The following is a 13,886-nucleotide window of genomic DNA, read 5'->3' on the forward strand; positions in this document are numbered from 1 at the left end:
ACTCCTCTGGGTGGTATGGTGGGGGGATGTCTCTTCTCTGTGACTCCAGGTAAAGCAAGTAGGACTGGTTGTGAAGGGAGTCTGATGTGTTTGATCTGTCTCTCTTAGAATTGCTGTGTTTTCTGTGTCTGTATTTTATGATGAGCGCATCGTGGTGGTTGCAGAACAAAGACCTGATGCCTCCGAAGAAGACAGCTTCCAGTGGATGAGCCGCGTGCTGCAGGTGAGCACACTTCAGGTCTGTCTCCACTGTGGAGGCACTTTGATGGGCTGGTTGTATTACCTTATTTTTTTCTTGCCAATCGTTGCTCAAATATTCTGGGCCCTATTACCAAAATCAGATAACTAATGCCGTGTCTCCTTGTGGACCATGTAGTATTTTTCTACCTACATCGCCAAGAACAGTTGAACTGATCTGCCTCAGCAGATTCTTTCATGCCTGAGTATTTATGGAAGCTTTCACTGCCCATGTGTGGAATGTATTTTTGACTGTAATCAGTTCACTTGGCAGCACTTAGTCACAGTCTTACAAATGCCATGAGTGCAGCCTTGCATGTGAGGCTCTGAGAGCATAGAAGATGTTCATGTTCTGAAGGAGCTTTGCTGTGGAGTTAGAGGGGTGCTAGGTGAGAGAAACTATGAGGGAAGGAGAATGACTTAGGCTTGGTGTCTGGGATATGTTTCTAGTAGGAAGCAGACTACGTGTGGAAAGAACCTAGAGTTTATTAAGAAGCATGAATTTGGGCCGGGGATTTAGCTCAGTGGTTCCGCCGCCTGCCCTGCAAGTGCAAGGACTTCAAGCCCCAGTACCCAAAAGAAAAAGAATCATGAATTTGAATCTCCTTACCCCAGGCAAGTGACTGAACTTCGCTGACTTTATTTTCTAACCTGTAAAGTAGGGATGAACTGTCTGTCTTACAGAGGTCTTGGAAGGAGTAAATGATATAATGGAAGTATACAGCTCCTCACTCAGTAAGGATGGGGATTCTTCTCTTTTTAAGTGCTGGGGATTGAACCCAGAGGCATTCTATCGGCCGTCTTCACCTACCTCTCCAGGCTGCTGCTGCCGCTGCCTCCTCCTCCTCCTCCTCCTGCTGCTGCTGGTTGTTGTTGTTCTTCTTGTTCTTCTTTTTGTTCTTGTCATTCTTGTTCTTTTTGTTCTTGTTGTTGTTCTTCTGGTCCTGGTTCTTCTTGTTCTTGTGCTTCAGTCTTACTGAGTGGCCCGATCTGAGCTTGAACTTGTGATCTTCCTGCCTCAGCCCATATTACAGGCTTGAGCATGATTCTTACAACATTACAAAATAATGACCATAAGCATTATCACTAACAAGGGTATGAGAGAAGTTCACTGTCTTAAATAACATTTCCTGTGCTCTTTGTCTCCACTCTTCCTTTTCTGCTTAGCATTTACTGCCATATAAGTAGACAGATTATTTATTAACTTTTCTGATCCACTGTAAGACCCACAAAGGCCAAGATGTCCCTGTCTCGGCTGTTCACTGCTCAAGCACCAACCCCTGATAGCTGTGCTTACACTTACCATAGTAAGTATTTGTTGGCCAGCTGGATGGTCTGAAGAAAGCCTGGACTGCCCTTTCCATAACAACTTATGTTACTGGACATGTTCCTGGTGTCTTTAACTTTTCTACCTGAGACATTTGGATTTATTAGAAATGAACCAAGCAAGCATGAGGTGAATGATGACATTAATGACTTCAGAGGTCCCCCACCCCCACCCCCCAGCCTGGGAGTTTTCTTGTTTGTTTGTTTGTTTGGGTACTGGGGATTGAACTTGAGACCTTGCGCTTTCCAGGCAGGTGGCAGAACCACTGAGCTAAATTCCCAGCCCCTTGTTTTTGTTTTTTGAGACAGGGTCTTGCTATATAGTTCAGGCTGGCCTTGAACTCACTAGGTAGCCCAGGCTGGCCTCAAACTCATGGCAATCTTCCTGCCTCAGCCTCCCAAGTATGGAATTACAGATCTGCGCCACTACACCCAGCTTGACTTTTCACATTTCTATCCTCAGTCTGTCATCCTGAATTACCAGCTAATCTAGCATTGGCTAATTGTACTAAAAAAATCAAAGAAAGGAAAATGACTAAATGTAAACTGAAGAATGAGGACTAGGCTGATCTCTGAAAGAGGGCTAAAAGGCAGGCATGCAAAGAGAATATTTCTCATACCATATTCATATTTTCAAACAAATACAGACTTGCTTGTTTTATAGAAAATGAATTTTGGAGCATAATGGTGGAAACTTGTGGTGAATTACACATTTTTTTTTTTCCTATTACCCAGAAGTAAATATATTTGAAGTTCTCAAGATTTTGTTAAATTTCCCAGGAAACTAACTTTAGGAATTACCAATCCAAATCCTTGTAAAAGTCATTTGGTGTCCGATTTAGGCATGAAGTGAGATGCTGTTATTTTCCTAGGCTCTGTGACCTTTCAGCTGGGTCCATAGTGAATAGCAGAGTATGTTCTAGAAGGTTAGAGACTGGAGATGGTTAATTGCAGGACTCAAATAGTTGCCTCACTCAGCACTTTCTAGGGAAAGGCGTCTAGCAAAATGGTTTATCCTATGTTACGTTTTCAGGGGACCATCCAGGCTACCTGTGATACACTCGATAACTTTTTGTACATTCTATTTTTTGTGTGTTATTGGGGGATTTTTGTTTTTTTTTTTTTACTTTTTGTGTATTCTAAAGGACAGTGACTCAGGAACTTGTCCAGACTTAGTATTTCCCAGTCATGTGTGTTGGCATAGAGGATAGTCTGAGAACTATGAGTGTCAGGTCTGTTCCCGTGGTCTTTTGAATTGTCTTAATAAAAGGCCTTGTCCATCTCTTACGACTCACTTTATTATGACTGTTAGTCCATTCTTCTTCTAAGGTTCCACAGTAGTTTCATTTCAGTAAGGCCTATGGGTAGTACAATAGGATCTTCTTAACAGGTGTGTTTTGAACTGGTATTAATTTGGCTGGTTTTAAGAGGCAGTTGAATTTGGGGTTAGTGGCACACGCCTATAGTCCCAGCTACTCAAGAGGCTCAGGTAGGAGTATGGCTTGGGCCCCAGGAGTTTAGGACCACCTTGGCCAACATAGACTCTGTCTCAGAGATAGATAGATAGATAGATAGATAGATGAATCAAAATCATAAAAATGAAAGAAATCTTCAAATACTAAGTTTTAACACAAAACATAAATATGTGTTCATCCGATATAGAGTAGTGTGTATGAATTATCCAGTTTGAGCTCTAGGTAATCCATAAACTATAGCTAAATCCATCATCTTTGGTTTCTGATTTCATTTAAGTTTGAACTAGAAAGCTGAGTGTGGTAGTCCACACCTGTAATCTCAGCGTTCAGGAGGCTGAAGGAGGAGGATTGCTGTGAGTTTGAGGCCAGCGTAGGCTACATAGTGAATTCAAGGCCAGTCTGAAGTACATAGTGAGACCTTGTCTCAAAAAAACAAAAAAAATGTAAGTTTGAACTAGAACACAAGTATTGAAAAAGTGACTTGAATAGACAATCCTTTCTTTTAGGATGAATATGCCCATGCTATCAGCAGTAGTTTTTTAGGAGCTCACCTTCAGTATGACTTTCCAAAGCCCAACTCTTTCAGCCTTTTTGCTTTTATATCATTTATGTAATACTCAGACAAAAACAGTAACAAGAACAACTGTCTTGAACATTGTACAAACAAGCTCAGTTGACTCTGAGCGAGAATATAGTGACATTGCTAGTAGCAGAGTGCACTCAGGGTAACCTGTAGCCTTACCTGGTGTTTTACAGAGGCAATACATAGTAACATGGTGCATCACTTAAGTGGGAGCCCATTTAGAAAACTACTTTGTTTGCATAATACAAATACTTTGCCTCTTTTTAAATTATCTATATTGGCCTGGCAAAACATTTAAAAACAAATTTCAAAGGTGTTGACAGTTACTGTTTAAAGAGAACATGCTGAGGTTGATAAATCAGTATCTAGCCCTACGTATTTAGATTCTCTTACCATCCTTCTGTTTATCTCTGCCATAGTTGAAAGATGTGTGGGATCTTAATGATTTTCTTTAGATTTTAAGATGTAGGAGATCACAATGATCTAGATTTTAGATCTAGTATGGATAAATAAAATCTTACAATAAAATTATGAATTATGCCAGGAGTATGTTAAATGTAGTAAAAGCGATCTCACTTAATATTTTTCTTTGTATTTTTCTAGGCAATCGATAGCATTCATCAAGTAGGGGTCTATTGTCTTGCTCTGGTGCCTGCCAATACATTGCCAAAAACGCCACTAGGAGGGATCCATATATCTCAGACCAAACAGCTCTTTCTGGAGGGATCTCTACATCCTTGCAACATACTTATGTGCCCACATACGTGTGTGACGAATTTGCCAAAGCCCCGGCAAAAGCAACCAGGTAATACACTGGCTTTCAGGCCATAACATTATAATTGGAACTTTAAGAAGGTAATGTCTGATGGCATGATTCTTTGTGTAGAATTTGACTTTACAAAGACCAGTAACAAAGGAATAGCATCAGCTGACAAAAAACAAAGAGGATTGAGACCCTGCAGAATAGGCTTTATTGGGTTTATTACTGTCTCGTCCAAGTAGTATGCTTCTAATTCTCCTGGGTATAATGTATGGGTCAGGATGATCAGAACTCTACTGGTAGAACTAGGTAAAAAGAAAGTACTCTAAAGGAAAGTTTTGATAACAAGAATAGCTGGTGTAGGGCCAGGGATTTAGCTCAGTGGTTCTGCCACCTGCCTCACAACCACAAGGTCCTGAGTTCGAACTCCGGTACCCCCAAAAAAGAATACCTGGTGTTAGTATCTTATATATGTGATCCTAAAGTTTTGGTCTCAGCTGTGGAAACTAAAGATCAGAAGAGTTAAGTTTCCTGCCCAAAGTCACAGAGAGATGCATATACTGTGACTAAAATCCACTCTGAATACAATGCAATGCTGCCTTTCAGTTGGGAATCTCTTAGCTAGAGCCACCCCTTCTCATTCCTTGTCCGCTGTAAGGGATTCGAGTTGGGCCTCTAATACTTCTGGAGAGCAAGACAATTAGTTCAGAAGTTTTTTGGATCATAAGCACAAAATAAACAGCCTGCCAGCCTGCTTTTTGTGTGTTGTATCCCTGTGAGTACAAGGTACAACTAACAGTGTGTGATTTTCCATATGCAAAACAGAAAAAACAAGTAGTTTCACCTTTTTGCCTAATTTCCGAGTAGATGAATAGTCCAGGACTAAGTAGGAGGCTGTGAGCAGGAGTAATTGATTGAAGGTCAGACATGTTAAAATATCTGTTAAATCCAAAATGTGATCATTAGGTTTTATTGATTCTTACAAGAGATGGTAATAAGAGGCTCCTAGTTTCTTTCTTTCTCTCTTTTTTTTTCTTTCTTTCTTTCTTCCTTCCTTCCTTCCTTTCTTTCTTTTCTTTTTTTTTGTACTGGGGATCAAACTCAGCACCTTGCACTTGCAAGGCAGGCACAGTGCCACTGAGCTAAATCCCTGGCTGGCTCCTAGTTTCTTGTATGACTGACAACAAGTGAAAGGCAAAATCTGGCCTCCTAAGATCCCACCACATACACATGTATACATAGTACACTTCAGCCTCCAAGTGTGTAGGGAAAAGAAGATGAAAGTTGAAGATTAGAAAAAGAAGGGAAAGTGTAGCATTATATTTCTGTAAGAAAGCTTTTCATTGAAAGGTAAACATGAAGTATAATAAGTATAAGGTAAGCCTTCCAGACTCTAGGATATTAATCAGGATATCAAGATGTTACTGTGCTCTGCAGTGATTGCTTCAGTGGCCTGTGGGCTGAAGGTCATATCACACTGGTTTATCTAGGCGTTGTTATCTTATCTGGCTGGGGGTGGGGTGGGGGTAAGGATTGAACCCAGGGCTTTCACACTGAGCTACATCCCCAACCCTTGCTGAGACAAATTCTCACTGTTACTTAGGCTGGGCTAGAATTTACAGTCATCCTGCCTCAGCCATCCCAGAATGCTGGGATGACAGGCATTTACCACCACACCTCGCTTCAACCACCTTTCTCTTACTGACACTGTGTATAGAGTAAATATGCTATTTATCAGTTTCTGCTAGTGGGAAAAGGGTTTATTGAGGCTAATGTTCTAAAGGACTGGTGAAAATCAAGAAGTTTACATTATTGATCAAGAAATGTAGCCCGGGATTTAGCTCAGTGGTTCCGGCGTCTGCCACGCAAGCGCAAGGACCCGAGTTTGATCCCCAGTACAAAAAAAAAGAAAAAAGAAAAAAAGAAATGTAGGGCTGGGGAATTTAGCTCAGTGGCACTGAACCTGCCTCGCAAGTGCAAGGTCCTGAGTTAGATCCCAGTACTCAAAAAAAACAAAACAGACAAAGAAATGCAGAAGGAGAGTTGAGCATAGTAGCACACACCTATAATCCAGCACTTGGGAGGCTGAGGCAGGAGGATTGCCTAGAATTTGAAGCCAGCCTGAGTTTACATAGTAAGTTCAAAGCCACCCTGAACTACTGTACATGGCAAGACCCTGTCTAATGAAAACAAAAATAAATGAAATAACTAAAGACAATTTTCAAACATATTATCCACCCAGGCGTGTGGCACGTACATAAAAAAAACACATAGTGCTTAGTGTGGTGGTACACACCTGTAATCCCAACATCGTGCAAGTTGGGATTATTAGGCAGGAGGATTGTAAGTTTGAACCTGACCAGGGCAACTTAGTGACTTAGCAAGACTCTATCTTAAAATAAAAAAGGGTTGGGGGTGTAGCTTGATGCATATTCTCTTGGATCAGTTTCTGATACACACATACACACACACACACACACACACACACGCACACAAACCAGGTGTAGTGGTATATACCTATAATCTTAGTACTCTGGGAGGCTGAGGCAGGAAGATGAAAAGTTTGATCCAAGCCTGGGCAGATTAGTGAGCCCCTGTCTCAAAAAATAAATAAAAGGTCCAGGATTAGCTCAGCTCAAAGGCACTGGGCTCAGTCACCAATATTGAAGAAGACAACACATGTACACAAACTTGCACATGGGGCTACAAGTTTTGCTCTGTGGTAGGATGCATGCTTAGTATGCTTGAGACCCTGGGTCCAATCCCAGCACCAGGAGTCTCCTCTGCACCCCGCTCAGATTCTGCTACACTTAAGTTCTTTATTCCTTTTTGCATCCCCTTGCCCTCTCCTACCTCTGTCCTCCCTCCAGCGCTTGATCCCCTTTCTATTTGAGAAAGATGCCTCTCTATTTCCTATTGTCTTTTAGTTTGCTCTTTATGTATAATTTGGGCTTCTCATATAAGAGAAAACATGTACTATTTAAGCTTGTGTGTCAGATTGATTTCACTTACCATTATGGTCTCAAGGTACATCCATTTTCCTACAAATGACTCAAGTGTTTATCTTTCTTTATGGCAGAGTATGTGGTACCCCGGTTTACGAATCCTTTTCTTTGCAAACAGTTTGGTTCATAAACAGAAGTGTTTGGCAATTTTTTTGTTGTTTACAAACTCTCCATCAGTTGACAAACACGACTGTGGCTATCTTTCCCACACAAACACGACATGGCCGTCTTTTCCAAAATCATAGAACAAATTCAGTTCATGAATTGAGGTACCACTGTAAATGCTTAAATGGTCCTTTTTCTATCCAGATTTTTTTTTTTTTTTTTTAGTACCGGGGTTCAAACTTGGGACCTTGCACTTGCGAGGCAGGCAGCAGCACCACTGAGCTAAATCCCCAGCCCACTATCCAGATTTTAATAGTTTTATCAAACAGTAAAACCTGTATTGCTTGGTGTAGTGGTGCATGCTTATGGTCCCAGCACTTGGGAGGCTGAGGCAGGAGAATCACTGTGGGTTTGAGGCCACCCTGGGGTATATGATTGAGTTCAAGGCCATTATGAATTACAATAGTGAGACTTGTTTCAAAAGAAAAAGCCAACTGGGAGGAAGAAAGGAAGGAAGGGGCAAGAAAAAAAGTGAAAATGGAAGGAAAAAATGGAAACGAAGCTCTTGTACATGGTGGGGGAGCTTAGGGGGCTGGCGTAAAATAAAATTTACTTTTTAAAAAAATGCCAACTAGGGCGGGGGTTTAGCTCAGTGGTTCTGGCACCTGCCTCACAAGTGCAAGGTCCCCAGTTCGATCCCCGGTACCCCCCCTCCCCAAAAAGCCAACTATATAAAAGATTTATTGCTGAGCTTCTAAAGATAATGTAGAGTCTGATTTGTCCCCTTTGATGAAAGAATTATGTTTGGATTCAATATTTTTACTTTCTGCTGGAAGCATACATACAGGACCAAAGTAGTTTGAGGCTCATGGGATCAACAGGCAGAGATAATGAGGGAACAGCATAGAATTGGGGGTTTGAGAAAAATACAGAAATTTAGAGATGGGTAAGGAATGAGGGAAGAAAGGAAATCCAAAAGGTATTAAGGCATCCCAAGGCTGCAGTCACATTGAGATCCCTGTGAGCACTGTCATGGACAGAATGAGTGTGTGTGTCAAGGGATATTCTTGGCTGGGAGTGGCAGAAAAACATAATTACCTTAAATAAGAATCAGGTTTCTTTTTTTCTGTGGTAAAAGAAATTCAGAGTTAGGCAGCCCAGGACTACTATGGTCTCGCCTCCTATTCTTCCAGCTGCCCATCTTTTTTGCTCTGTGTTTTTTTGCTTTTGGGGGGGGGGGGGTTGGTACCGAGGATCAAACTCGGGTCCTTGTGTTTCAAGGCAGGTGGCGGAACCACTGAGCTAAATCCCCAGCCCTATTGCTCTGTGTTTGATCAGTCAACTATTATTCTAGTTATGCCACATAACAAATAACCCAAGAATTCAGTAGCCTGAAATAACAGCAGTTGTTTTTCACTTGTGGAATGTGGATTAGCTGGGCTAGACTCTGCTTCTGGCTGCAGACTGCATTCAGAACTATTCATGCAGCGCTCCTCATCATGGGACCGGCAGTTCCCAAAGCCACGTTTCTCTCCGGGCAGATGGCAGAAGCAAGAAGGCCAGCCAAACCACACAAGCTTATTTAAAGCCTCAGCTTGTGTCATGGTCTCCTAACATTTCATTGTCCAGAACCAGTCAGACTGTGCCCAAAGCCAGAGAGCAGAGAAGTAGACAATTCCCAGGACAGGAAGGAAAGGACGGATTCTGGGAAGATAAGATGATCTGTCACAGCCCTCCTTAGTTAGCCAACTGCCCCAGGGTCCATTAGGCTGCCTAGCAGGAGAGAGAAGAGGTTAAGAAGGGAAACCTTTCCCTTTAATGTATTTTAGAAACTACATCTATAAGTTCTTCTTGCATATTATGCTCCCATGCTGCTGAAGAATATAGTTTTTTTTCCAGACATGCGTCCTGCTGGAAACTGAGGCCTACATTATTAAAGAAGAAGAGAAAAGGGGCCGGGGATTTAGCTCAGTGGTTCTGCCGCCTGCCTCGCAAGTGCAAGTTCCCAAGTTCAATCCCTGGTACCAAAAAAAAAAAAAAAAAAAAAAGAAGAGAAGCATAGGTATTGGGACGATAAATAGTTTTTGCCACAAGAAACTTACAGAGCTTTGTTCAGTAAACAAGGCATGAGCTGGGCATGGTGGCGCATGCCTGAAATCCCAGCACTCAGGAGGCTGAGGCAGGAAGATCACTGAGAGTTCGAGGCCAACCTGGGCTACATAGTGAATTCAGGGCCAGCCTGAACTACAAAGGGAGACCCTGCCACACAAAAAAAAACAAACCCAAGAAGGCATATTTACAGGTACAACACTGTCTGCAGTCAGCTTCCTGGAGTTACTGGCTTCAGTATTTTTCTCTCAGCCACAGACCCAAGAATTGAGCACAGAAAAAATTGGAAAAAAAAAAAGAATTGCTCCCAGAAGAACCTCAGGATATTGCCATTGAATTTTTTGTAATTTTTAAACTACTGGGCAAAATTCACTTTTTAAAAAATACGCCTTTCAATCCTGGGCAACAAAGGCAAGGCAGGGGGTATCACAATCCCTGACCTGAAATTATACTACAAAGTTACAGTGATAAAAACAGTATGGTACCAACAAAAGAACAGACCTGAGGATTGATGGAACAGACTAGAAGATGCAGAACAACTGCAGACGCACTCAGCCACCTCATCTTTGACAAAGGAGCCAAACACCCTCACTGGAGGAAAGATAGCCTCTTTAATAAACGGTGCTGGAAAAACTGCCTTTCCACATGCCGAAGATTGAAACTAGACTCATATCTTTCACCATGCATTAAACTAAAATAAAATTCGATCAAAGATCTAAATATTAAAACAGAAACACTAAATCTGCTGGAAGAGAAAATAGGTAGAACACTTGAGGACATAGGAGTGGTGAAAGACTTCAAGAGCAAAACCCAGACCACATGAGAATTACTACAAAGAATAAACAACTGGGATCTCATCTTATTAAAAAGCTTTTGCAGCCAGGGATTTAGCTCAGTGGTTCTGCCACCAGCCTCAAAAGCACAAGGTCCCGAGTTTGATATCTTGTACCCCAAAAAAAGATACTTCTCAGATAAAGAATTAGAAATGGCAGGGCTGGGGATTTAGCTCAGCAGCACTGGGCCTGCCTTGAAAGCACAGGGTCATGAGTTCAATCCTCGGTACCAAAAGAAAAAAAAGAAATGGCAAATAAAAATATGAAAAAATGTTCAACATCACTGGTCACTCGAGAGATATAAATTAAAACAACACTGAGATTCTATCTCACTCCAGAAAGAATGGCTGCTATCAAGAAATCAACCAATGGGTCAGGGATTTAGCTTGGTGGTGCTACTGCCTGCCTCACAAGCACAAGGTCCTGAGTTCTATCCCTGGTACCAAAAAAACCCCCAAAAGACCAGTAACAAATGCTGATGAGGCTGTGGGAGAAAAAGGAACCCTTCTCCACTGCTGTTGGTAGTGTAGACTCGTGCAACCACTGTGGAAATCAGTAAGGAGATATCTCAGAAAACCAAAATTAGAGGTTCCATTTGACCCAGATATACCACTTCTTGGTGCCTTCCTGCAAGAATTAAAAGCATCATACCACAGCAATATATGCACACCCATGCTTATAGTGGCACAGTTTGTCATAGCTAAATCTTGGAAAAGCCCAGGTGCCCTTCAACTGATGAGTGGAGAAAGAAGATGTGGGGTTTTTATACAATGGAGTATTACTCTGTCATAAAGAAAGAATAGCTTCAGACATTTCCAGCTAAATGGATGAACCTTGAGACCATACTCTTAAGTGAAATATTCGGACACACGTGTTTAAATACCACATTGTTTTTCTGGTGTAAGAAACAATGTGGAAATAAGGACTGAGATGTATTTGGATGTTGGGAAATGGGAAGAAAGTGTTCAAATGGGAAGAGGAACAAGGGAAGAGGGAGGGAGAAAGGAAGGAAAGGATAAAAAAGTGAAAATAGAAGGAAAAAATGGAAACAAAGCTTTTATACATAGGGGAGATTTACTCTGGGAGAAAAATAATGAACTGTATCATTCCCATTGGTGTTTTCAGATTTATTAAAGGCCTGTTAGTGGGTAAAAATATATATATATCATCCCTTTATATTTACAATGTGAATTCAGGATTGTACAGTTTACACAATCAAGTACATTCTGGCTACCTGCTTGTATGACAGGCTGTTTCAAAAGTGATACATTTGTAATCTGTTACTCAGTTTAGTAGGAAGGACTGTTGCATATTGTACTCACAATTGCAGTAGACATTTTGTAGACAGAAATTGCTCCACAAACGAGTGTAGGAATGCATTCTTTTTTCAGTATTTTCATCTTTAAATTTTTAAAAATTAAAAACAAATACTTTGACACAGAAAAAGTTAACAAATGGTACAGAGAACTTCTTTATACCTTTATTCAGCTTCCCCCAAATATTTACCCTTTTAAAAATCATTGTATGAGCTTAAGTGTTTTTGTTTTAACTGTTTTTTACATATTTTATTTACTTATTTTGGTTTTTTGAGGTGGGATCTTGTGATGTAGTTTATGCTAGGCTTAAACTCACTATGTAGCCCAGGCTGGCCTCAAACTTGAAATGATCCTCCTGCCTCAGCCTCCTGAGTGATGGGAATGCAGGCGTGTGCTACCGTGCCTGCCATTCATCCATTTTATTATTTATTATATTCAGAATCAGATTTTGGCAGTAAACAATATTTAATATTAATCCAGTGTAGCATCAGTGTTCAAAACCTAGCTGGCATTGAGTTTGTTTTGTTATCTTTTTGCCATCTTCTCAGTTCATTGAGGTGGGGTCCTAGTCTTCAGGTGACCGTCAAGGCATACAGGGCCAGGGTTGTAGCTCAGGGTCCAGGGATGGAGCTCAGTGGCTCTGTGCCTGCCTGGCAAGTGCAAGGTCCTTTGTTCGATCCCTGGTACCAAAAAAAAAAAAAAAGGAAAGGCATACATCCTAGCACTTTTTCCTAGAGAGTTGGAGGGGACCCCCACGCTTTTTTTTTTGGTACCGGGGATCAACCTCAGGCTCTTGTATTTGCAAGGCAGGCAGCAGAACCACTGAGCTAAATCCCTGCCCCTCCCCTTATTTATTTTGAAGTGTTAAGCCCATGGAAAGGTTGACAGAATAGTATAGTAAGCAACTATGTTCCTTCTCCTAGATTTACCAGTTGATGACTTTTTTTCACTGAACTCTGAAAGTAGGTTGCAGATCTCCTGACATTTCACCCATAAGTATTTCAGCATGTATATTTTTAAAAACCAAAAGCCATCTTCTAAACTTTTTCTAATCAACCAAGATGCCATTATCCTGTTGAAAAATATATGAAATATATTATATATAATACATAGCCAGGTGTGATCCTGTAATCCCCGCACTTGGGAAGCTGAGGCAGGGAGATCTGGAGTTCAGGTCCAGTGTGGACTGTATACCAAAGCCCATCTCCACAAGGAGGGGGTAACTATAATCTAATGCTATCATCCAATAATAAAATTTCTCCACTTGTTTATAACCAAATTTTTTTTTGTGATAATGAGCAACATCCCCAACCTTTTTAAAAATTGATTGATAGCTCAGTGGTTTCGCTGCCTGCTGCACAAGTGCAAGGACCGGAGTTCGATCCCTGGTACCAAAAAAAAAAAAGATTGATTGATTGATTTTCATTTATTTTCTAGTATTGAGGATTGAACCCAAAGCCTTCATACTGAACGTTTGTTTTTTGATTTTTTAAATTTTGAGACAGGGTCCTGATAGGCTGCCCAGGTAGGACTCAAACTTGGGTTCTTCCTCCCTTAGGAAGTGCTGGAAGTACAGTCGTGAGTCTTTGTTTCTTTGTTTTTTGAGACTGGGTCTTGCTAGGTTGCCCAGAATAGCTTGAACTTGCAGTTCTCTATCTCAGCCTACCGAATAGCTGGTATTGCAGGTGTATACCACCACACCCAGCAACACATGGGCATTGTTTCTTTCCAGTACTGGGGATCGAACTCGGGACCTTGGGTTTGTGAGGCAGGTGCAGTGCCACTGAGCTAAATCCCTGGCCACATGGGCATTTTTGAAGAGGCCAGGCCAGTTGTCCCATGGAATGTTTCACAGTATTAATTTAATTATTTACTTTTGTTTAAATATATTTTTATTTTTAATTGACACATAATTGTACAAATTTATGGAATGTAGCATTATATTTCAGTGTATGTACATTATGATTAGATAAAGATAACTGGCATGTCTCTTTATGTATCCTTTCTTTGTGTTGGAAATTCTGAAAATCCTCTCTATGGTGCTGGACATGATGGCACATGCCTACTGTAATCCCAACATCCTGTACTCAGGAGACTGAGGAAGGAGGATCTCAAGTTCTGGGCCAGCCCAGCAATT

General features: G+C 41.2%; 1 protein-coding gene across 4 annotated transcripts in view; it reads left to right on the forward strand.

Moving 5' to 3' along the window:
• Dip2b (DIP2 acetate--CoA ligase B (putative)) overlaps window positions 1-13,886 on the forward strand; it is a 238,524-nt gene that overhangs the window by 191,949 nt on the left and 32,689 nt on the right. For all 4 annotated transcript variants that reach the window (XM_087200086.1, XM_004862981.4, XM_004862979.4 and 1 more), the window contains 2 exons: window positions 109-223; window positions 4,225-4,426. In XM_087200086.1, coding sequence (XP_087056212.1) covers window positions 109-223; window positions 4,225-4,426 — 317 coding nt within the window. The remainder of the gene's footprint in view (window positions 1-108; window positions 224-4,224; window positions 4,427-13,886) is intronic.

Source organism: Heterocephalus glaber, unplaced genomic scaffold (genome assembly GCF_053883595.1).
Source record: "Heterocephalus glaber isolate CG9 unplaced genomic scaffold, H.glaber_assembly_v1.0 deba00001733, whole genome shotgun sequence".
Lineage (NCBI taxonomy): Eukaryota > Metazoa > Chordata > Mammalia > Rodentia > Bathyergidae > Heterocephalus > Heterocephalus glaber.